The sequence below is a fragment of the Urtica dioica genome, chromosome 9, assembly GCF_054948205.1.
Source record: "Urtica dioica subsp. dioica isolate 48M chromosome 9, U.dioica_male_clone48M_v1_H2, whole genome shotgun sequence".
In the NCBI taxonomy this organism is placed as follows: Eukaryota; Viridiplantae; Streptophyta; class Magnoliopsida; order Rosales; family Urticaceae; genus Urtica; species Urtica dioica.
Genome location: NC_142764.1, coordinates 22,843,759 through 22,867,751, shown reverse-complemented (window position 1 = coordinate 22,867,751; position 23,993 = coordinate 22,843,759). Strand labels below are relative to the sequence as shown.

General features: G+C 35.8%; 2 protein-coding genes across 3 annotated transcripts; both read left to right on the top strand.

Moving 5' to 3' along the window:
• The first annotated feature begins 12,641 nt into the window (after window positions 1-12,641).
• On the top strand, window positions 12,642-16,777 carry LOC149385890 (LRR receptor-like serine/threonine-protein kinase IOS1). Its single transcript, XM_089625804.1, has 13 exons — window positions 12,642-12,755; window positions 12,839-13,385; window positions 13,621-14,111; window positions 14,213-14,354; window positions 14,460-14,531; window positions 14,618-14,689; window positions 14,786-14,866; window positions 14,971-15,149; window positions 15,225-15,436; window positions 15,536-15,662; window positions 15,765-15,821; window positions 15,928-16,117; window positions 16,186-16,777. Exons 1-13 carry the CDS (start codon window positions 12,668-12,670, stop codon window positions 16,598-16,600), a joined length of 2,673 nt encoding a protein of 890 aa, XP_089481930.1. The 5' UTR covers window positions 12,642-12,667; the 3' UTR covers window positions 16,601-16,777.
• Window positions 16,778-18,757: 1,980 nt separating this feature from the next.
• LOC149385889 (LRR receptor-like serine/threonine-protein kinase IOS1) lies at window positions 18,758-23,478 on the top strand. Of its 2 annotated transcripts, XM_089625802.1 has the most exons (13): window positions 18,758-18,874; window positions 18,972-19,518; window positions 20,296-20,783; window positions 20,883-21,024; window positions 21,131-21,202; window positions 21,283-21,354; window positions 21,447-21,527; window positions 21,625-21,800; window positions 21,875-22,086; window positions 22,186-22,312; window positions 22,415-22,471; window positions 22,580-22,769; window positions 22,862-23,478. In XM_089625802.1, the coding sequence occupies exons 1-13, from the start codon at window positions 18,787-18,789 to the stop codon at window positions 23,286-23,288; spliced, it is 2,679 nt and encodes an 892-aa protein (XP_089481928.1). In that variant the 5' UTR covers window positions 18,758-18,786; the 3' UTR covers window positions 23,289-23,478. The 2 variants fall into 2 exon arrangements, with proteins under 2 accessions (XP_089481928.1, XP_089481929.1); XM_089625803.1 differs by lacking the exons at window positions 20,883-21,024; window positions 21,131-21,202; window positions 21,283-21,354 and having other exon boundaries at window positions 20,296-20,764; window positions 21,436-21,527.
• Window positions 23,479-23,993: the final 515 nt, after the last annotated feature.

Below are 23,993 nucleotides of genomic sequence, written 5' to 3'. Positions count from 1 at the left end.
GAAATTCGGATTCGGATAACCGATATAGTTTAAAAACTGGACTCAATATCGATTTTAAATTTTTAAAAAATAGATATAAGATATTTAATCGATTATTATTTTATATAAAATAAAATATAAATAATCACGTTATAATTATATGATTCCCTTTTACTCAGATTTTGATCATTGGAATAGTTTTATAACCGAGTATAGATTTAAAACTAGTTTCATAATGATTATAGATTTTAAGAACAAGATAATTGATTTTTGTGAACCGATTTTCAAATGGGATCCGGATTTTAGAGTACCGGATAACCAAATTTTGAAAATTGGATATTAAAATTGGATCCGGATTTTAAAGAACCGGATAATCGAATTTTAAAAATTGGATATAAAAACTAGATATTGGATTCGAGATCTTGAGAACCAAATATTTGGATAACCGAATTTCAGTTTTGGACTAAACTAAACCGATTATTGGACTAACTTTTTTAAAATTGAAAATTCGGATTCGAATATGAAAAATGGCCATAACCGAACCAAACCGATCAAGTTTCAGCCCTAATTAATACCGTGGATAGAAAATGCAAAAGGCTATCCCTGGGTGTCTGCATTGCGAGTTCGCCCCATCTAATGAGCTGAACAAATTATAAGAACTTTAGCCCAAGTTGGCTAGAGAAAAAAGAATTACGAAAAAAATATTACTTTTAACGTGCAACATTTTGAAAATTGCGGTTATTTTAAATCCTTTAAAAAATAACAGTTTTTTAAACGGTAAATAATTATATTTCATATGAATGAAATTGTAAATAAAGTTAAATGGAGGATTAAAAATAAATAAATTTAAAAAAAATGTAAACATAAAAAATAAGGGAAATATCAAGAGTATCTCTCGTGTTTAATCGATATGCGAGATTTATCCCTTCGATTTCTAAAAATATCAGACACATCCCTTCAGTTTAATATAAATGACATATACATCCCCTTAAAAAAGTTAGATTACAAATATCACATTTTTTCGTTTATTTTTTACAAAAAAATAATTTGAACTCCCCAAAATACCATTAATGAAATAATTTTTATTTTTCTATTCTATATAAATAAAATTAAATTAAAAAATTTCTTTATAAAAAGTTAAGGATTTTTTTTTATAAAGAGAGATTTTGATTTTTTTTAATAAAATAGTAAATAAATATTTTTTTTTCTATTAAGGGTATTTTGGGGAGTTTAAATTATTTTTTTGTAAAAAATAAACCAAAATGGTGATATTTTTAATATAATATTTTGTTAGGGGAGGTATATGTTATATGTCTGATATTTCTAGAAGTCGAAGGGATAAATCTCACATTTCGATTAAACACGAGAGATACTCTTAATATTTTTTTGGATAAAGAAAATAACTATTTACAAATTAAAATGTTAGATTCGCACTAAAAATTCTAAACGCGCTGCCAAAAGCAAAGACCACAACGAACTAAAAAAAAATAAAATGTGCGTGTCATATTTTGGGAACCGCGAAACCATATCACAATATTCAGCCCAATAACTTTAGCCCAATATTTTTTAATTAACATATACTTTAGCCCAATAGCTATTTTTTTTAAATTGTTTTGGAGGATTTTTTTTATAGTCATCAAGGAAAAAAAATTCAGATTTTTAAGAACCGTTAATATTCACTGATATTCAATAATACGTGGTATATTATCTATTGTTATGATCGAGAAAATAAGTTGTGGGATTCTCTGTGACATAGATTTTAGTTTGACAAAAATAAATTGTAATAATTGTTTAAGTCAAAGTTTCAAAATGTTGTTCAAGCGAATAAAATCAGATTTATTTGAATAAATTCGACTTTATAGATTTCGCGAGAGATTAGGAGTGAGTCACATAAATACTCACCTAGTGTTATTTTTTCGATTGATTCACTTACTTTTCTGTTTGGTTAATTCACGCAACCATACTTTGTGTTCCTCTCTCTGCTTTGGAGATCATCATCGACAACGAATTCAAAAAAACTTGTAACTTCTGTATTGTCGTACTAAGTGTGTGAGAGCGTGTTTTTGCATTGACGTGCTTGTCAATATTCGGGAGAAGATCGAGTGAAAAAGAGAGGGGTTCTCAAATCTAAGGGGAGCTTAGATTCCAGAATTCACAGAATTGAGTCAAAGATGAAGGTGTTTGCAAAAGTGAGTTCGTCAAACTTAATATTCTTGTACCTTTGGTTATTTGAGTTAGTGGATTGCTTTTCACCCAGATGTATCAGTCCTCCTGAGTAGGTGCTATTTCACCGAACAAGGTTACCAATTTCGTGCATGTGTCCTTATTGTTTTCAGTTTATTGTTTGATTGATTGTTCATTTAATTAATCCTGCTGAAATTAAGAAAAATTACACGGACTAAACCACTTGAAACGCTTGTATTGCAATCTAGCCAATGTTTTATTTAAGTTTCAAATGTGTCCTTATCGGCTGAACATAAACATGTAGCTAACGTTTTGATTGCAACAAAATAACGTTTTTATTTTGCACGGTTACATATTATATTTTTGCACAGTTACTTATTATAATTTGGTATTAGTTTTAATAATGAATTGCCTTTTAAATTTCGTTTTTATCGCATCCAAATAATGCAGCTTTAATACACGTACGTTAATTACCTTGATCCCCTTAATTCCATAACATTTTTTTTATAGTTTAATCAGTTGTGATATCAAGTTTTCTTGGGTTAATTTCAGTTAATTTCCGTTTATTTTACACACGATAAGTTTTGGCTGGCTGAGACGCTGGCTAGTAGTTAATTTCTATGATTTATGTTACATAAGGATATTTTTGATATTTTTTAATCATTTATTTCTGTAAATGACTGGATTACAAAATTTACCAAACGTTGGCTACATCCTTAAAACCATGTTTGAAATTGGCTACGTTGCTAGATTACCCTACAATTAATCAGTTGTTCAACAAATAGTTCCAACAACTTAGTTGAACAACCATCTAACCCCACGTCACGAAATTTCATGTAATTGCAATAGTGACATACCTACTTCTTCTTCTGTATGCTAGTCGTTGGGGTGACATGTTGATGTAGTTGCTCGAACATAGACTTGATGAATCCTATGCAAGTTGAAAGCATTGGTGGTAAGACATATGTTTTCGTATGTGTTGATGATTATTATCAATATTCGTGGGTAAATTTTCTCAGGGAAAAATCAGATACAATCAAGAAATTCACCACTCTATGCACAAGGCTTTAGAAGAGAAGGAGATTAGTGGGGAATAGAGTTCGAGAATAAGTGGTTCACTGACTTTTGTGAAGCTCAAGGCATTGCACATCAGTTCTCATCCCTCATCACTCCAGAACAGAATGACGTAGTTGAGAGGAAGAATAGAACAATCTAGGAGATGGCCAGAGTAATGATCATAGCAAAGAAAATGCCATTGAAGTTTTGGACCGAAGCAGTGAACACAACAGAAGGTGTCTTCATCTCACAGAGTAAATGTGCCAGAAACTTGGTGAAGAAGTTTGAATTGGAGAAAGCTACACACAAGAGAACCCCGACTGATAGAAGTATGATTGAGAATCTGTTGTACTTAACTGCAAGAAGACCTAGTATATCTTATTCAGTGAGAGTGTGTGCAAGATATTAGGCTAATCCGAAAGAAAGCCATCTAAAAAATGTCAAAAGAATAATCAAGTATATGTGCGGCACAATTGATTATGACATCTGGTATACCAAAGACACTAGCTCAAGTCTAGTGGGCTATTGTGATGTGCTCTGGGCAGGTAGTGCAGAAGATCGGAAAAGTACATATGGAGGCTGCTTCTTTTTTGGGGAACAATCTTGTGTCATGGTTTAGCAAGAAACATAATAGCATCTCTCTATTAGCAGCTGAAGCATCGACTCAAGCCCCTGCTCTGATCGATTCGCAACAACGCCCAGACGCCTATGTCATGCCACTCAGCATCATCGCCGATGTCGCAACCTTGGATAACATCGAGAAGACGCTTCAATATCACCCAAACCTAGGAAAGGGTTTCGGTGAAGCCACAACTTAGGTTAGCCCCAAGCTTGATCCCTCTATTGTTGGTGATAATGTTCAAGTAATGGGTTCTCAGACCTCGATGGAAGTGCCAGACCTGACACTTGCAACTCAGGGGATGGAAATTTAGAAATCCCTAGCCCTGTTGAAGCAAATGAGCCAACACTAAAACGAATGCTCAAGAAACTTAGACAAATGACCATTTCAGTTTCTAAATCACCAAGGAAAAGGGTTGAACCAGTACATGAAGAAGAAGAAATCCCTGTTGTTGAAGGAGAAGACACCAACAACACTCTTATCATTGAAGATCAGAATGTCCAAAGGAGAACTAAAGATCCAAAGATTCAGAATGAAGAATGAGGTGCTCAGACTAAGGAAGCACAAGTGGGAGTATCCTTGAGGCCTTGGTACACCACTGACCTTAACATAGATCACTCATGTGGTGTACAAGTGACTGTTAGGAATTCTTGCCCACGAGAAGATACTTATGTAAATTCTCGTTGAAATTATTAATAAAATAAAGTTTGACATTTATTATCTATTTGAATTGAAAGCATTATTTCTTATTTATTGAGATTTATTAAACATTCATTATTCCATAGCCTCTGTATCTATCTGAGTCACGTGCTGGGCACCTGAGTTCGGGCGGTGTGCTAAAACATGGTTGATGACTGATATACGCCTGGAAAACTATATCTAAAGTCATATACGTGGAACACATAGGTGAAAGCTGATCACTACGTGGGAGCATTCTACACTTGTGGTAAGTGTACGACTTGGACAGGTCTTGGTATAGATGTGTCGTTTAAGGACCGTTACGACACACTAACCGAGGCCACTATGATGGTCACAGTGAGACTTGATCTAAATCCTGAAGTGATCATGGACACTGGGTTATGTTACTGAGCTCTTTGACTCATTCGCTAAAAGGCTATTCATGCTAATCACAGCTTATGTCTTGGGAGTTTTCTCAGAGCATAATTCGAGTGGGAAATGATTTACAGATACGGAATCCAGCCTTCCTGAAAGAAGGTTAATGTTCTCTCACCTAAGGGTTGATTCCAGAACCGATAGATTGCGCGCATTTTCAAAGTAAGTAACGTTCGAAAGAATCTTTCGCTAGGGAAGCAACAATGCTTAGGGCTGATATGTATCAAGGGAAGTATAACGGAATAAATTGACTTCTCTCGATACGGGTTGAACCTGGAGGATCTTGATCACGAACTGACTATATCAGTGGACACTCGTCACGATGAGTAAATATAATTCTAGTACAAAAGAGAGTTCAGTCTTGGCTTACAAAGTGGAGTATTTGACCAAGATTAGACGAATCGATGGAAAAAGCGAAATGACTATTTCATCTTTTTTATCGGATTTGTTAAGCTTCTATTACTAGGTCCATAGTCCCCGATTCGGCTCTGATAAAGGCGGATAAGAAATTTCGTATAATAATGTTTATCATTATTCATCTAACTTGCTGTAATTATGATTGACATCATTAATTCTGGAAAACGGGTATTCGCAGAATTAAATAAATATTTATGGTAGAATTGTTTATTTATTGTTTGATCAAGTAAATAAACAATTATTAATTATTTGTTTATTGTTGGACCAAGTAAATAAATGATTAATTGAGTTTTAAGCAATTGAGCCTTGCACACATGGGAAAGTCGAATTAGGGTTTTGGCACTAGGGAGTTGCGCAAATCACCTTGGCCGTGTGCCATCAAGTTCGAAAATTTCAAATTGGTATTTACCAATTTTTTTCTCTTTAGTTGTTTAAATAAAGGAGAGAGAATAATATAAGATATTGTCTTTTATTCTCTCCGTATTTAAAGGAAAGTATTTATGAGAATATATGAGAATATATTTAAAGGAAAATAATATATTCTCTTTTATTATCTCACTAAATAAAATATTCTCTATTTAAATAGAGAATAATATCCCATAGATATTGATCTGATGAATGAGAGAAAAAGTAGGATTCACTTGTTGAGATCCAATGGCCTAGATTAAATCCTCTAGTATGATCACAATAAAAGGAAATAATATATTCTGGAAGGTTCCATGAATATCTATTTTTACTACTATAAATAGGGGTTCATGGGAAGACAAAATTAAGCAATTAATTTGTGAAAAAATTTGTGCATTCTAGCCTCCCTTGGCCGTGCACTTCTGCCTCCCCCTCCCCTCGGAAATTCGTTTCCATTCTTAGTAAAATAAGAGCGAAATCTCGAAACACCTAATTTCGTGATCTAGTGAGATAAAACTGTGCCCACTCATCTTTCTTATTCGTCTCGGAGATTACGTTTCGGAAGACTAAGGTGTCATCCTTTAGTCCTTTATCAAGACGACGCAAGGAGTACGCGATTGGTTTAGGAGAGCGTTCTGTAGCTGAACCGAAAATCAATGTAAGTATTCGTTTACTCTTAAATCGGTTTCTTGACATATATGCTCTCGTATAAAATTAATTAACGTAAATCTAGATCTTGTCATATAATCAATGAATTAATTAGCTCATGATTAGCGTAATTAATTACTTTTCCGTATTAATATGGTTATATGAGAGAATCATCCCCAACAGTGACCATCCCAACTCCGCCACATAAGAAGAGCTCGTGGAGGAAGATTGGTGATGAGAGTGATGAGATGGATAAGGTCTCAGAAGATGATGAAGCAACTGAGAGTGAGGAGGATCCTCACAAAAGAAAGAAGGATTATCATGCAAGGAATAAGAAGACTAGTGGTGCTCAACAGAAGAAGAAGAAGAAGACTCAAGCCTCTGCACCAGTTGTCCCAGAGGTTGTTCCAAATCAAGCTCAAGAAGAGGTTAAGCCACAAGTGACTACTTCTGAAGATGGCCAAGGCTCCACTCCTGTACCAATATAAGCAAATAAGAAGAAGAGTCCAGCCAAGAAGAAAACCTCTATTGAACCAGGGGGTCCGGAAGAAAGGAGTATGGTTCATGGCCCAAGCTCATTCCAACAAATGGGAATTGGTATTGAAGCGTTCATTCATTCATGAGAAGAAGATCGATGAGGAAAAGTACACAGTCCCTCAGATTGTGTCACTGCATAAGGAGGTAAAGTTGTTCCAAATTGTTACCTCATCTAAAAAGTTTGCTGTTCAGATTGTGAGAGAGGTTATAGCAAACCTGGCTGAGGACTTTGGGATTTCATGGAGTACAAACTATGGAGTGGTCAAAATTAGGGAAAATGAACTGTCAATTACCCCTTATATGATAAATGAGTTCTACGAGTTTGTTGTTCAAGATGTTGTTGCAGAAGAACAAGACCTAGTTAAGGTTGCTAGATGCCTCACTGGTGACCAAATGGATTGATCAGAATATGTCTTCAACTGACCTACCCACAAAAATTCCTTGATCTATGTAATATCTATAAAAAATGGTTCCCTTCACTTTACAGAGGCACAATCACCAAAATCATGACTCAGCTGTTGTATGCGATTGGAAACAAGGGCTCACTTGACATTGTCCTTATCATCTTCAACCAGATTGCTGCTCGTGGCACATCGGAGAAAATTAACCATCCAATTGGATTTCCCTATCTCATTTATGAGCTGGTTACATCTTCTTCACTTGCAAGTACATCCTATATCTCCCCATCCATGAAGGAGAAGATAACAGGCATCTTGAAGTTGAGATCAAGTTCAAGATAATAAGAGATTTTGTTGGATCCTTTGTGACATAGGTTTTAGTTTGGCAAAACAAATTGTAACAGTTGTTCAAGTCAAAGCTTTAATATGTTGTTCAAGCGACTTAAAATTACGGGGTGCATGAGTCTTTTACCCCCCGACGAAATAATAACTAAACAAGTTGTTTAGTTCTGATATTCATGGATGAATAAAATTGGATTTGTTTATGCAAATTCGGCTTTATAGATTTCGTAAGAGATTAGCAGTGAAACACATAAATACTCACCTAGGGTTGTTTTTTCGATAGATTCACTTACTTTTCTGTTTGGTTAATTCACCTAATCATATCTTTGTGTTCGTCTCTTTGCTTTGGAAATCATCATCGACAACGAACTCAAAGAAACTTGCAACTTCTGTAGAGCGCGTTTTTGCATTGACGTGCTTTTCAATCTTGGAGAGAAGATTGGGTGAAAGTGAGAGATGGGCTTAAATCTAAAGGGAGCTTAGATTCCAGAATCCACAGAAGTGAGTCAAAGACGAAGATGTTTGTAGAAGGGAGTTCATCAAACTTAATACTCCTGTACCTTTGACTATCTAAGTTAGTGGATTGCTTTTCACCCCGGATGTATTAGTCCTCCTATGTAGGTGCTATTTCACCGAACATGTTTACCAATTTCATGTGTCCTTATTGCTTTCAGTTTATTATTTGACTGATTGTTAATTTAATTAGTTTTGCTAAAATCAATCAGTGTTCAACATGTAGTTCCAACAACTTAATTGAACAGCCATCTAACCTCAAGTCACGTTATTTCAAGTTGTATATGCTAGGAAAGAGTTAGGAATCCCACATTGAAAGTGATTGAGAACTAACAAAAGCTTATAAAGGTCACGAGTTACTTCTCTATTCACCAATTGGTTTTGAGATAGAATCCCATGATACTTTCACATGGTATCATATCCCATTAAGCCCAAACGGGTATCCGATCCAATCGTTGGGATTCGGACCAAGATGAGCGAACGCAAAGAGCCGCCATCTTGAGGGGACGTGTTAGGAATCCCACATTGAAAGTGAATGTGAACTAACAAGAGCTTATATAGGTCATGAGTTACTCCTTTCATTACCAATTGGTTTTGAGATGGAAACCTGTGATACTTTCACAGAAAGCATATAGTACTTTGTTAATACCTATTGTCACACGTTCTATCATCATCAACACTATGATAATTGAGGTAGACAAGCAGTATGTTAATACATTCATCGTTTTTCCTATTTCTGGGTTAGTCGAGAACAATAATTGTATGTTGTAGAAGAACAATTTATAGTATGTTAATACCTATTAATGCAAGGTTTTTTTTAGGGTCCATTAGGTATATAGCCAACTTAAATTTTTGCTTTTACAAAGTATCCAACATTTCGTAAATCTTAGGTAAATAGCCATCGCATTTTATTTACGATTATTTACAAGCGTATATTTAAAAAAATACCCATAAATACCCAAAAAATTTCGGGTAATTTCGCAAAATAGCCAAATCAAACCTTTAACATTGTTAAATAGCCAAGGTTTTGTAAATACTAATTAAATAGCTAGATATCATTTAAGACACTTCTACATTTACTAAAAAGCCCAGGCATTTCCCACCCATAAGCACACGGTTTACATAATAAAAAAAAGAGGTAACGTGTAAACGAGAATCAAAGAAGTAATAACTGCAAATTAATTCCCGATTATCTCTCCATCAATATTCAATCTGCCATTAAGAAAAAATCTTTGTTAATGTATCTTGATGCGCAGTAAAATGTAATCATGTTTCAGTGTTAATGTATGGGAAAAACCATTGTGAATGCGTTTAGAATTTTGGGTGTTTGGATGTTAGAATGAAAAAATAGGTGTTGACATATTTTGCAGTAAATCTGAGTAAATATTGGGCAGTTTAAATTTTTGTCGTGTGTAAATCTTTATTTACACATATTTACACCGAGTATGTCAATCTTTGGATTTTACAACAATGTATGGTTGTTAATATCTGTAGTAAATGTGTGTAAATATTAAGTACTATTATATTTGGTTATCTGGAAGTGTTTATTTACGCATATTTACTGCATAAGTTGTCATAACCTTAACTTATTTACATATATTTAAATAATAAACGATACAATATATTTCTGGCCGAAAATATCAGAAATAATCTATAAAAAGAAACAAATAAATTACAACTTCCACGTCCATTTAGCTCCTAAAATAAAGGGAATCATAAATTGACTAAATCATGTTCACACTTATATCAGGAAAACAATTCAAAAAATTTCGGGAAAAAATTTAAACCGAAAATTCAAATATGTAATTCAAAATTCAAACGCACATGGGCAATTTTCGGAAATAAAAAAACCTATTATTGGGCCACGTCATCGGCATGGCTATTTACTTAGTATTTACAAAACCTTGGCTAAATAGCAAATCATAAGGTTTGATTTGGCTATTTTGCTAATTTTTTGAAAAATTTCGAACTTATTTATGTGTATTTTTGTAAAAACACACTTGTAAATAAAATGCAGTGGCTATTTACCTAACATTTACGAAACGTTAACTATTTTGCTAAACCCAAACGTTTAAGTTAGCTATTTTGCTAATTTTTTTTGTTTTTTAATTGGAGTTTTGTCCTTCATTTTTTTTCGTCTTCTAGTTTTTTTTTTGGTGGACACAAGCAAATAAGTTTTCATTTTAGAATCTGAATAGTAAACAATAGGTTTTATTTCCTTCTTTAATTTTTTCAAAATTTCCTTCACTTGAGTTAATATATACTATATTTGTTTCGTGTTAAAAAAAAGAATTGTAAATATTAACTCAAAGTGAAAGAAATTTGAAAAAAATAAAAGAAAGAAATAAAAGTTGATTTGTAATAATGTTAGTAATTGATTTATTTTTGTTTCTAAATTTTTCTCCGAATTAAAATGGGTGAGAAAGTGAAAACTGAGGGCAAAGTGGTCCATTATTATCAGTTAATATGCAATGACTATTTACAAAACGTTGACTATTTGAGATTTTCACGTGTCAAGGTGGCTACCCGCTCAAATTTTAAACCCCGTGTTTTTTTCTTCTTCTAATTTTTGGAAATTTCTTTAGAAGCGACATGTAGCTTCTAAAAGTCAATTTCCATTTCTAATTAGAAGCGGCATATCCCTTCTAAAAGTGGCGCCACTTCTAAAAGCTATTTTTGTAGTAGTGCTAGTTTGCTACAATGCCTTTTATTTGTTAAGTTTTCTTTTTGTTTTTCTTTCTTCTCTCCAATTTTCTTTAAACCTTAGTTTTATCAACCTCTCCCTCTCTCTATTCATTTAATAAAAAAACGGTAAACCAGAGCATCGTATGACTGCGGCGGGAAAGGGCTCGGCCTTGTGCGAGTTGAATCAAGGGCACGATAGGAGTTTCATTGTCACAGCGGTAGTTTTCGAAGTCTCCCAGATAACAACTCACTCGACACCTTGGGGTCTCCCAGTGAGCCACAACGACCGAACTTTGACGACTCTCCACGATGTACCTCATTTCAAGACCATTATTTTTTTTTTAAAGTATTATGATTACTATTATTGGTATTATTATTGTGTATTTTCTAAGATTATGAAGAACTTATCATTAAATCTCGTTTTATTTGAAGATTTTATGACAAGTTTGGCAGTTATGTGAAATTGATCGTTAAAGCTTCAAACAAAGTAAGAGTTTAATGACAACTTTGACGACTCATGTTGAGTTAGTGACTTGTTGTGTCTGAACTTAACGTGATTAAGATGGTTGTTCAACTAGTGGGTGAAACAACTTGTTCAACATCTGATTGTTTTTTGCAATATTAATTCAAACAACAATTAAAAGAGCAATCAACGAGAAAGCAATAAAGGACACAATAGATTTGGTGACTCTGTTCGGTAATAAATCACTTACTCAGGGGGACTGATACTTCCGGTGATTAAAAGCGAACCATTATCTCAATAATCAAAAGTAAACGATTTAGGTTTGTAGACTTCTTCTCAACCATCCTCGTCTTTGACTTCTCTAATGGATGACAATCTGAGCTCCCCTCAGATCAGAGACTCATTCTATCTTTCACCTAATCTTCTCCCGAAAATTGACAATCACGTCAATGCAAAAACACGCACTTACAAACTCTGCACAAATAAAGATACAATAGTTGAAAGCACCAAGAACTAGTTGTCACTACTACAAAACTGGTTTCAATATTCGAGAATATCTTGCCATAGTATTCATAACTAGAAACATGATATTTTCAGTTATATTTGCGTGGGAGGAAAGTGACTTTGAGTAACCCGGGTCTTGAACAACTTCTTGTAGCTTGTATTGAACAACTTATACAAAATTATTTTGCCAAGCTAAATCATTTCTCTTTAACTCTTTATTACCATACCTCAAATATGTATATATTGCGGTATTTTATTACTGACTTGTTGCATTTTATTTTATTTTAAATTTCACCCCTTTTTAGTATATTTATCAAATAATCAAACATCCAGCCGTTTATGAGTTTTGAAAGTGCATTACACGAAATTTCAGCAATTTTACCACTGCTTTACTCTATTTATTTGTTTTCTACCTTGGTCTGTGGTCAGTATCACAATTGCATTATCAATAAGTCTACTCTCATATAAAAACGAACATAACGAAGTCGGCATGATTTCATATTATTACGCAACTTCAGTGGCTTCATTTCATTCATGTAAGACTTCTCAGTCAAGTTGGCCATTTGAAAAGTCAACGCGTAGACGCGTGTAACAGCGTCCATGCAATGGCATAACAGAGGCGTTTGAAATTATTACATACATCGGATGGGTCACTTCCCGCCAGAATGTCAACCGGTCCCACAAAGAAAATATGCGCCGTCAGCAAGTCGACAAAGTAGCTTCTTTCACATTCATCAGAGCTTATATAGCTTTACTAGTAGTGCAATATCTCACAACTAACATCCATAATTAATAATAAAAAAAATGCTCAAACAGAATGTTTTCTTCTCGGCATTACTCGCTGCTTTTGCTCTTGGGCTCGTTGTTCATGCTCAGAATTTCGATCAATCAGGTACACAATATTTAGGACTGAATATGCATAAAATTATCAACACTAATTAAGTCATTATTTCTGTGATACAAATGATATCGCAGGCTTCATTAGCCTAGACTGTGGAATTGCGAGAGGCTCGAACTACACGGAGGCAACGACGCAGATAAACTACATCTCCGACGCGGCTTTCATAGACTCGGGAGAGGTCCACAGCATCGCCGAAGAGTACAAAGACGAGTTTCAAGAGCAAACAAAGACGCTCCGGAGCTTCCCTGATGGAATCCGAAACTGTTACAAGATCGGCGTGGCGGCTCGGACGCGCCACCTCATCAGAGCCTTGTTCTTCCACGGAAACTACGACGGGCTCAACTCCGTGCCCGAGTTCGATCTCCACCTTGGAGGCAACTTCTGGGACACTGTGTCTATCTTCAATAATTCGTTGGTTGTTATAAAGGAAATCATCCACCGTCCGCAGCGGGAATTCGTCCGGATCTGCCTTGTCATCACCGGTTTGGGGACGCCTTTCATCAACTCGATCGAGCTCCGGCCCATGCCCGACACGATCTACTACAACAATTCTGGCCTCTTCGAATCTCTCGCATCTGTTTTCAGGGTAGACTTTGGTTCGACCGGCGAGATTTTGTATAGGTAATCATTAATGAACATTTTAGGATTGTAAACCAATTCATTTTAGTTAGGAACCAATTCACTAATTCTCAAATTCGAGAAATTTGTTTACAATTCTCAATATGCTCCACAAAGAATATCGGCGCACATGAATATAAGATAAGCTTGAGATTCCCGAAATACCCTTAACTAAAATACACTGATACTATACTCGACATTTGACTCGACTGTCGGATAATGTTTTGTGCTTTTTCAGGTATCCGTACGATAGTATTGATCGGTTTTGGCTTCCGAATAATTCCCCTGAAATTTGGAGTCGAACAATCGCATCGCGGACCGTGGACGCAAACAGCACCAACATTTACCGGCCTCCGTCCGGGGTGATGGGCACGATGGAATCTCCGACCAACGAGAGCCTTCCTATGAAGTTCTCGTGGGAAGCGCGGGACCCACGCTCCTCCTTCTACTATTACTTGCACTTTGCTGAGCTTACAGAGCTAATGCCCAACCAGTCGCGTGTCTTCAACGTGAGCGTCAACTTCGATGGAGGTGTCGTCCCTTACGATAATTTATCGCCTCGTTACCTCAGAACCACGACGGTTTACAATTCCATAGCACTTTCTGGGTCCATGAACTACACCGTTTCGCTGGAAAGGACTCAGAATTCAACTCTCCCGCCAATTGTGAATGCTGCCGAGGTCTACTTGGTGTTGGATTTGTCCAAGCCCGAGACCGACGAAAAGGATGGTATGTTATGTCAATCTCAGGACCAATCTGTCACTCTCTATTTAACTATGAGTGAATGTGTATTGATATTTATATTTTTTTGGGTGAAATTTGATTACTAGTGGCTGCGATAAACAAGATTAAGTCGAGTTACAGAGTTAATAAGGTAAACTGGGATGGAGATCCTTGTGTTCCAAAGCTGTACTTGTGGACGGGTCTCAGTTGCAGTAACGATGGCGTTGATCCTCCGAGAATCATATCCTTGTAAGTTGTTTTTGACTCTCGTAGAGTTTGTGATTTCTTACTTACTTAATGTAATCATTGATTATTAAAGATGATTAATTCTATGTAATGATGAATAATTATCAGGAACTTGTCTGCAAGTGGATTGTTTGGTGAGATATCCAGACACATATCAAACCTCTCTGCAATCCATACTCTGTAAGTGTTCGCATAACTTCTATATATGGCAATGAATTACTCTTAAAATTTGACTATGGTGTAATTTATGTGACAATTAATTTCAGGGATTTGTCCAACAACAATTTGACTGGTTCCATACCTAATTTTCTGTCACAATTTCCAAACCTGAGGGTCCTGTAAGCTCCTTTGCAAAAATAAATTTGGACTATTTAGTTTCATAATTAATCATTTGACAAGATACGGAACTAAACGTGACCCCTTTAATTTTTCAGAAACTTGGAGAGAAACAATCTTTCAGGTTCAATTCCTGTTGGGCTCATTGAAAAGATGAACAAAGGTGTCCTTTCTCTGAGGTATCTTTCTTGTATCAAATTTTTAAATAAGTTCAGCGCTGAGTCTACCGTAATTAACTGACACTTTTTATTTTAACTCTGCAAATAAAAAAAAAAACACTTAGCGTCGGAGAAAATGTACATCTATGCGAACCTTCCAAATGTAATGACAACACGAACACGAAGAAGAACGAGAAGAAGAACAATGTGCTAATTCCAATAGTAGCCTCAGTTGGTGGATTGGTTGCTCTTTTAATAGTAGCCATAGCTATTCTCTTATGCACAAGAAAGAAGAAACAACGAGGTAGTTGCTACACTGATTAAAGATAGGGATTTTATTGATGTTAGCATTTCTTTTAATAGGTAACCCTAAATGCAGATCCCAAAGCTTCTCAACACAAGCTATTTGAGTCTGTGAAACGACAGTACAGTTTCGCAGAGGTCCAAATGATTACAAACAACTTTGAGAGAGTTCTGGGGAAAGGTGGGTTCGGAGAAGTTTACTATGGATTCATCGATGAAGATACTGAAGTGGCTGTGAAGGTGCTTTCCTCTTCTTCAGCACAGGGCTTTCAACAGTTCGAAGCAGAGGCATGGTTTCTTCAGTCACACGCTAACAAACACTGCTTGATATATATACTTTTGTCGAGTAATACGCTAATTGGTTTTCTATATATTCTTAAATCTCAGGTTAATCTTCTGTTGAAAGTTTATCATGGAAACTTGACTAATCTTGTTGGGTATTGTTATGAAGAACCAAACATGGTGCTTATATACGAGTACATGGAAAATGGAGACCTAGACTCGCTTCTTTCAGGTTTAGTTTCGTTTTCCCTTCTGATATTATTGATTTTGGAGAATCACTTTTGAAAAATGCGTGCATGAAAATTAAAAATCAAACTTAATTTCTTGTGAATAGGTGATAGTCTGTTTACTTGGGAAGGAAGGCTTCAGATAGCCGTTGACGCTGCACAAGGTTAGGAAAGAAACTCTGCTATAGCATATCATATGACTGTTTCAATAATTCTTGTAAATATGTATTTTGAAGAAATTAAGTAAAGCATGGTATTATTGAAATGTAGGATTGGAGTATCTACATAATGGATGCAAACCAGCCATAATACACAGAGATATCAAGCCTCAGAATATCTTGCTAAGCAAAAAATTTCGTGCTAAGCTTTCCGATTTTGGACTATCCAAAAGTTTTGCTACGGGTGTTGGAGGCCATGTCTCCACAGTCGTTGCCGGTACCCCGGGATATCTGGACCCTAAGTAAGTCGATCAATGTTATTCTTAGCAAAACCATATAGTAGATGTAATATTTATTATAATTTATATAGGTACAAAGAAACGGGGTGGCTGAACGAAAAGAGTGACGTCTACAGCTTCGGAGTAGTGCTCTTGCAGATAATTACAAGGAGGTCAGTCATAATGAGTTCAAGAAGTGAGCCCGCCGAGAGGATTCACATAAGCCAATGGGTCGGTTCGGTTCTCTCTAGCGGTGTCATTGAAAGTGTTGTAGACGCAGGGCTACAAGGAGATTTTGATTCCAACTCAGCTTGGAAAGCGGTCGAAATTGGAATGGCTTGTGTGTCTCAAGTGCATGCGAGGAGGCCTAACATGAGTGAGGTGGTGAGTGACCTGAAAGAGTGTTTGGCAATGGAACAAGCCCGGAAGAGCCTTACTGGCCGGGTTGCCGTGTCAACACCAGATTTGTCCGATGCTGCTTCGGAATTCCGTCCATTGGCAAGATAGAACATCCTATTTTTGTGTGCATAAATCATATTAATTTAGATTGTTCTATTTTATTGTTGCTTTTTTTTTCTTTGTTTGTTGGGTCCTATTGCAATTTATATATGAAACAATAGGGCAAAATAGCTCATCTTTAAAATTTGGAAAAATTATATGGTATGTTCAAACTTGTTCACATCACCGTCACGTGAAATTTTATGTCTTTTCCTCTATTTAACTAATGATCAAACTTGTTCACTTTAAGTGTCACATTTGTTGGACATATGATCAGACTTGATTTTATGATTTTCCGTGGCATGAGAGCAAGTTATTTTCCAAGTATTATACTTTTTAGGATTACGCTCATGTTAGTCACGTGCCCACTTGGCACCCGATTACTCTTAATTCGTGTTCTTATTCGACTTGGAGTGCTTGTATATCTATGCAGGGGGAGCCAGAAACAAATTTTAGAGGGGGTCAAATACAAAAAATAACTATATTATAAAAACTTAAACTTAAAAATTGAGTTAAAAATATATTTAGTTTTATAAAACTTTAATGCCATTGTTAATTATAAAAATATTAAAAGGTTTTTTTATTTTATTTTATTTTATTTTATTTATTTATCATACAAATAGATACACACGGAGTATTAGAATAAATAAATAAGATTAAGCATAGATAAACAAACAAAAAAATGACAGAGACTAAAATGTAAAAAATAAATAACTGGGGGAATTTGTGGGGGAATTTGTGTATCTGATCTCTAATTAAGAGTCTTCATGAGGTGACTGCGTGGAGAAACGAGAGATCTAAAACAGTCTAAGTCCATTTTAAAAAAAATAAAAATAAAACAGTCTAAGTCCAACATATGCACTATTTCGCTATTATTAGTAAATTACTTTTCACCAATAGATACACTCTCCTTTAGACGTCGGTGTTTATCCGTTGCTTATATCAATGCGTTTCTCAACAACTTACAACGTAAAACTAATTTGAGATTATAATACTTATAATGCTGAATATGAAATGTAGTAGATAAAATATAAACACACTTATAATCAGGGACGGAGGCAACATAGGTCCATCAGAAGCTTACGTCTCCTCAATTTAATTTTTTACACTTTCTATCTAAATTTAATTTTTTTTTCTCTTATTTCAACTTTAATAATTTACAAATTAACTCCCTTTGATTTTTTATTACTATTTATTTGTCTTCTAAATTTGGAATCTAGCTCCATCCCTGTTTACAACTTAAACTGATTCAAACATAATGTAGACTAAACCAATTGAAGATATGCTATAAGATAAATTTCATATATATATATATATATATATATATATATATATATATTATTTTGCAATAGATAAGCTATTATATAAATTTGGTACTTATTAGTTATTACCAATGAACAAATGATCTTTTTGCACGAATTTAATTATTTCACACGGGTTGCCACTGGATGTGTGTTTTAGTTTATGTTAAATTTTACCTTTTTTTTTTTAGTATTTCATCATTAAATCAAGGGTCCATTAAGTAGTCTTCTTTATATTTTTAGTTTGCTATTTATTCAATTTTTAATAAATATTTGGTAAATAATCACATTTATAATATTTACACTATTGCATATGAATAATATTTACACTATTGTATATGAACAATATTGTGAATATGACTATGAGCCAAAAAAATTATAAAAACGTTGACTATTTATAAATTCTTCTAGTTTGCTAATTATTTGTTTAATCAAACATCCAGCCGTTTGTGAGTTTTGAAAGTGCATTACACGAAGTTTCAGCAATTTTACCACTGCTTTACTTCATTTATTTTCTACCTTGGTCTATGGTCACAATCAGTATTGCATTATCGACAAGTCAACATTCTCATATATAACGAAGTTCTTAATTACGTGCTAGTCGCATGATTTACAACTTATATTTCATACAGCGATCGATTTCCTAGAAAAACGCAGCTCCAGTAGTGGATTCAATTCATTCAAGTTGGCCAAGTGAAAAGTCAACGCGTAGGCGCGTTTCAAAGTTTGCAACTACATACACTTCCCGCCAGAATGTCAACCGGTCCCACAAAGAAAATATGCGCCGTAAGCAAATCGACAAAGCAGCTTCTTTCACAATCAAAGCTTATATCATATAGCTTTATTATAGTAGTGCAATATCTCACGACTAACAAAAATACTTTAAAAAGAAAAATGTTCAAACATAAACTTTTCTTCTCGGCATTACTCGCCGTTTTTGCTCTTGGGCTCGTCGTTCATGCCCAGAATTTCGATCAATCAGGTACACAAACACAATTTTTTGGACTGAATACACTTTTTGATGCATAAAAACAACGCTTTTACTTAATATTAACAATTTCTGTGATAAAAATCTCAAGGCTTCATTAGCCTAGACTGTGGAATTCCGAGAGACTCGAACTACACTGAAGCAACGACGCAGATAAACTACATCTCCGACACGGCTTTCATAGACTCGGGCACGATCCACAACATCGCCGAAGAGTACGAAGCCGAATTTCAAGAGCAAACAAAGACGCTCCGGAGCTTCCCTGACGGGATCCGAAACTGCTACAAGATCGGCGTGGCGGCTCGGACGCGCCATCTCATCAGAGTCTTGTTCTTCCATGGAAACTACGATGGGCTCAACTCCGTGCCCGAGTTCGATCTCCACCTCGGTGGCAACTACTGGGACACCGTTTCTATCGACAACGTTTCGCTGGCCGTGATGAAGGAAATCATTCACCGTCCGAAGCGGGAATTTGTCCGGATCTGCCTCGTCAACACCGGTTCGGGGACGCCTTTCATCAACTCGATCGAGCTCCGGCCCATGCCCGACACCGTCTACTACAACAATTCGGGCCCCTTTGAATCTCTCGCAACCGTTTTCCGAGTAGACTTTGGTTCAACTGGCGAGCTTTTGTATAGGTAATAATTACAATGCACGTTTTAGGATCACAAACATATTATTCATGATTTAGAGAGAAAAAAAATCATATATAATCATCTTCATCGTTTTACGATTATTTTTATACAAACAAAATAGTTTCTTAATATGCAGCACATTAGCATAAATTTATGGGGAAATATCCATTAGGAGTTAGTCATTTTGGTAAATTCACAAATAAAAATTAATAAAAATCAATAAAAATGTTGATTTTATAAATAGAGTAACAATATTATGGTAAAATATATTTTAGTATGCAAATTTTGATAAATTAATATTGAAAAAAATCAATAGAAATATTGATTTTAGTGAAAAATTTCAATATTAAAACAAAGAATTGTTAAGTTAACACTTGAACGAATGATTAATGGTTCGACTTTCATCGATTTGGAAAAGTAATTACGAATATAATATTTAACTAAAATTCGAGCCATGTAAACTATTGTTTTTTCAAAATCAGTAATATTATTAGCCCCTTTTGATGAAAAATTCATGGCTTTGTCCCTGAGGTAGCACATAGATATTTTTTTATTATAATTTATTATTAAGTACGTTTTTTTGAATAAAATCCATGATCTTTAAAACTGATCAAAGCCTTATAATCCCATCCGCCAAAAAAATTAGTCGTGTCACTCACAACACAAATCTATACTAGCTTTTGATGAACACGCTTTCAGCTACGTCTACTTTGAAAGTCTCTCCGGCAACCAGCGTTCTACATTCTCAATTCGTTGAAACTAATATACGTGACATTTCAGGTTTCCGTACGATAGTATTGATCGGTTTTGGGCGCCGATCAATTTTCCCGATACTTGGAGTCGAAGCATCACATCGCGGACTGTGGACGCAAATAGCACCAACATCTACCGGCCTCCGCCCGGGGTGATGGGCACGATGGAATCCTCGACCAACGAGAGCCTTCCTATGAGGTTCTCGTGGGAAGCGCGGGACCCGCGCTCCTCATTCTACTATTACTTGCACTTTGCCGAGCTCACGGAGCTAATGCCCAACCAGTCGCGTGTCTTCAACGTGAGCGTCGACGTCGACGGAGACGTCCCTTTCGCTAATTTCTCGCCTCGTTACCTCAGAACCACCTGGATTTACAATACCATAGCCCTTTCTGGGTCCATGAACTACACCATTTCGCTGGACAGGACTCAGAACTCGACTCTCCCGCCGATCGTGAACGCCGCCGAGGTCTACTTGGTGTTGGATTTGTCCAAGCCCGAGACTGATGAAAAGGATGGTATGTTATTAATTATGTCAATCTCGGGGCCAATGTCTCTTATCTATTATACTATGAATGAATGAGTAATTGATTTTTTGTGGGGTAAAATTTGATTAGTGGATGCGATTAACAAGATTAAGTCGAGTTATGGAGTTAATAAGGTAAACTGGGATGGAGATCCTTGTGTTCCTAAGGCGTACATGTGGACGGGTCTCAATTGCAGCGACGACGCCGGCGTTGATCCGAGAATCATATCCTTGTAAGTTATTTTTGACCTCTTGTCGAGTTTGATGATTTCTTACTTACTTAATGTACTCATGATTATTAAAGATGATAAATTCTATGTAATAATAAATAATTACCAGGAACTTGTCTGCAAGTGGATTGTTTGGTGAGATATCCAGACACATATCAAATCTTTCCGCAATCCAGACTCTGTAAGTGGTCGCATATTTGGCAATGAATTGCTCTTAAAATTGGATCAATATTGTGAAATTTATGTGATTGTGAATTTCAGGGATTTGTCCAACAACAATTTGACTGGTTCCATACCTAATTTTCTGTCACAATTCGCAAGCCTGAGGGTCTTGTAAGCTCATTTGCCAGAATATATTTGGCATATTTAGTTTCGTTTAATCTTTTTCCAAGCCAGGACACTAAAAATCACCCCAATTTTTTCAGAAACTTGGAGAGAAACAATCTTTCAGGTTCAATTCCAGTTGGGCTCGTTGAAAAGATGAACAGAGGTGTCCTTTCTTTGAGGTATCTTTATATCAAATTTTTTAATAAGTTCAGCGCGGATTCTACTATATTTAACTAACATTTTTATTTTCAACTCTGCAACTCAAAACACTCTTAGCGTCGGAGAAAATGTACATCTATGCGAACCTTCCAAATGCAATGACAACACGATCACGAAGAACAGGAAGAACAACAATGTGCTAATTCCAATAGTAGCCTCAGTTGGTGGATTGGTAGCTTTTTTAATAGTAGCCATAGCTATGCTGTTATGCATAAGAAAGAAGAAACATCGAGGTAGTTACTACACCGATTTAAGATAGGAATTTATTTTTTTTAGCATTTCATTTAATAGGTAACCCTAAATGCAGAGCCCAAAGCTTCTCAACACAAGCTATTCGAGTCTGTGAAACGACAGTACAGTTTCGCAGAGGTCCAAATGATTACAAACAACTTTGAGAGAGTTCTGGGGAAAGGTGGGTTCGGAGAAGTTTACTATGGATTCATCGATGAAGATACTGAAGTGGCTGTGAAGGTGCTTTCCTCTTCTTCAGCACAGGGCTTTCAACAGTTCGAAGCAGAGGCATGGTTTCTTCAGTCACACGCTAACAAACACTACTTGATATATATACTTTTGTCGAGTAATACGCTAATTGGTTTTCTATACATTCTTAAATCTCAGGTTAATCTTCTGTTGAAAGTTTATCATGGAAACTTGACTAATCTTGTTGGGTATTGTTATGAAGAACCAAACATGGTGCTTATATACGAGTACATGGAAAATGGAGACCTAGACTCGCTTCTTTCAGGTTTAGTTTCGTTTTCCCTTCTGATATTATTGATTTTGGAGAATCGCTTTTGAAAAATGCGTGCATGAAAATTAAAAATCAAACTTAATTTCTTGTGAATAGGTGATAGTCTGTTTACTTGGGAAGGAAGGCTTCAGATAGCCGTTGACGCTGCACAAGGTTAGCAAATAAACTCTGCATATAGAATTATCATATGACTGTTTCAATAATTCTTGTAGATATGTATTTTGAAGAAATTAAGTAAAGCATTGTATTATTGACATGTAGGATTGGAGTATCTACATAATGGATGCAAACCAGCCATAATACACAGAGATATCAAGCCTCCGAATATCTTGTTAACCAAAAATTTTCGGGCTAAGCTTGCCGATTTCGGACTGTCCAAAAGTTTTGCTACGGGTGTTGCAGGCCACGTCTCTACAATCATTGCCGGTACCCAGGGATATCTGGACCCTAAGTAAGTCGATCACTGTTAATTACTTGATTAGAAAACTAAATATTCCTCGCAAAACCATATAGCTGATTTAATATTTATTATAATTTATATAGGTACAAAGAAACGGGGTGGCTGAACGAAAAGAGCGACGTCTACAGCTTCGGAGTAGTGCTCTTGCAGATAATTACAAGGAGGTCAGCCATAATGAGTTCAAGAAGTGAGCCCGCCGAGAGGATTCACATAAGCCAATGGGTCAGTTCGGTTCTCTCGACCGGTGTCATTGAAAGTGTTGTAGACGCAGGGCTACAAGGAGATTTTGATTCCAACTCAGCTTGGAAAGCGGTCGAAATTGGAATGGCTTGTGCGTCTCAAGTGCATGCGAGGAGGCCCAACATGAGCGAGGTGGTGAGTGATCTAAAAGAGTGTTTGGCGATGGAACAAGCCCGGAAGAGCCTTACCGGCCGGGTTGCCGTGTCAACACCAGATTCCTATGAAATGTTGTCCATTGCTGCTTCGGAATTCCGTCCATTGGCAAGATAGAACATCCCATTTTTGTGTTCATAAAACAAATTAATTCAAATTGTTCTCTTTTGTTGGTGGCTTTTATTTTCTTTGTTTGTTGGGTCCTATTACAAAATACATGAAACAATAGGGCAAAATGGCTCATCTTTAAAAAAAATTGGAAAAATTATATGGTGTGTTCAAACTTGTTCATCACCGTCACGTGGAGTTTTATGGTGTTTTCCGCTATTTAATTGATGAAATCTAGGTGAACTTTAGTTTCACATTTGTTGGACATATGATCAGATTTGATTTTCTGATTTTGTGTTACATATGAGCAAGTTATTTTCCATTCAAGTACTATACTTTCTCGGGTTACTCTTATGTTAGTCTCAAGCCGACTTGGCACCCAATCACTCTTAATTTGATCACTAAGGGTCTTCATGAGGAGACTGCCTGGAAACTAAGTGATCTAAGAGCCTAATTCCAACATATGCACTCTTTCGATATTATTAGTAAATTACTTTTCACCATTTGCTTAGATAAATGCGGTTCTCAATAGCTTACAGCCTAAAACTAATTCGAGATAATAATACATATATAACGCTGAATATGAAGTGTAATTGATAACATATAAACACATATACAACTAGGGACGGGGGCAACATAGGTCCACCAGAGGCTTACGCCCCATACATCTTTTTTATTACACTTTTGGTGAATTATTGACACAAATAATACCAT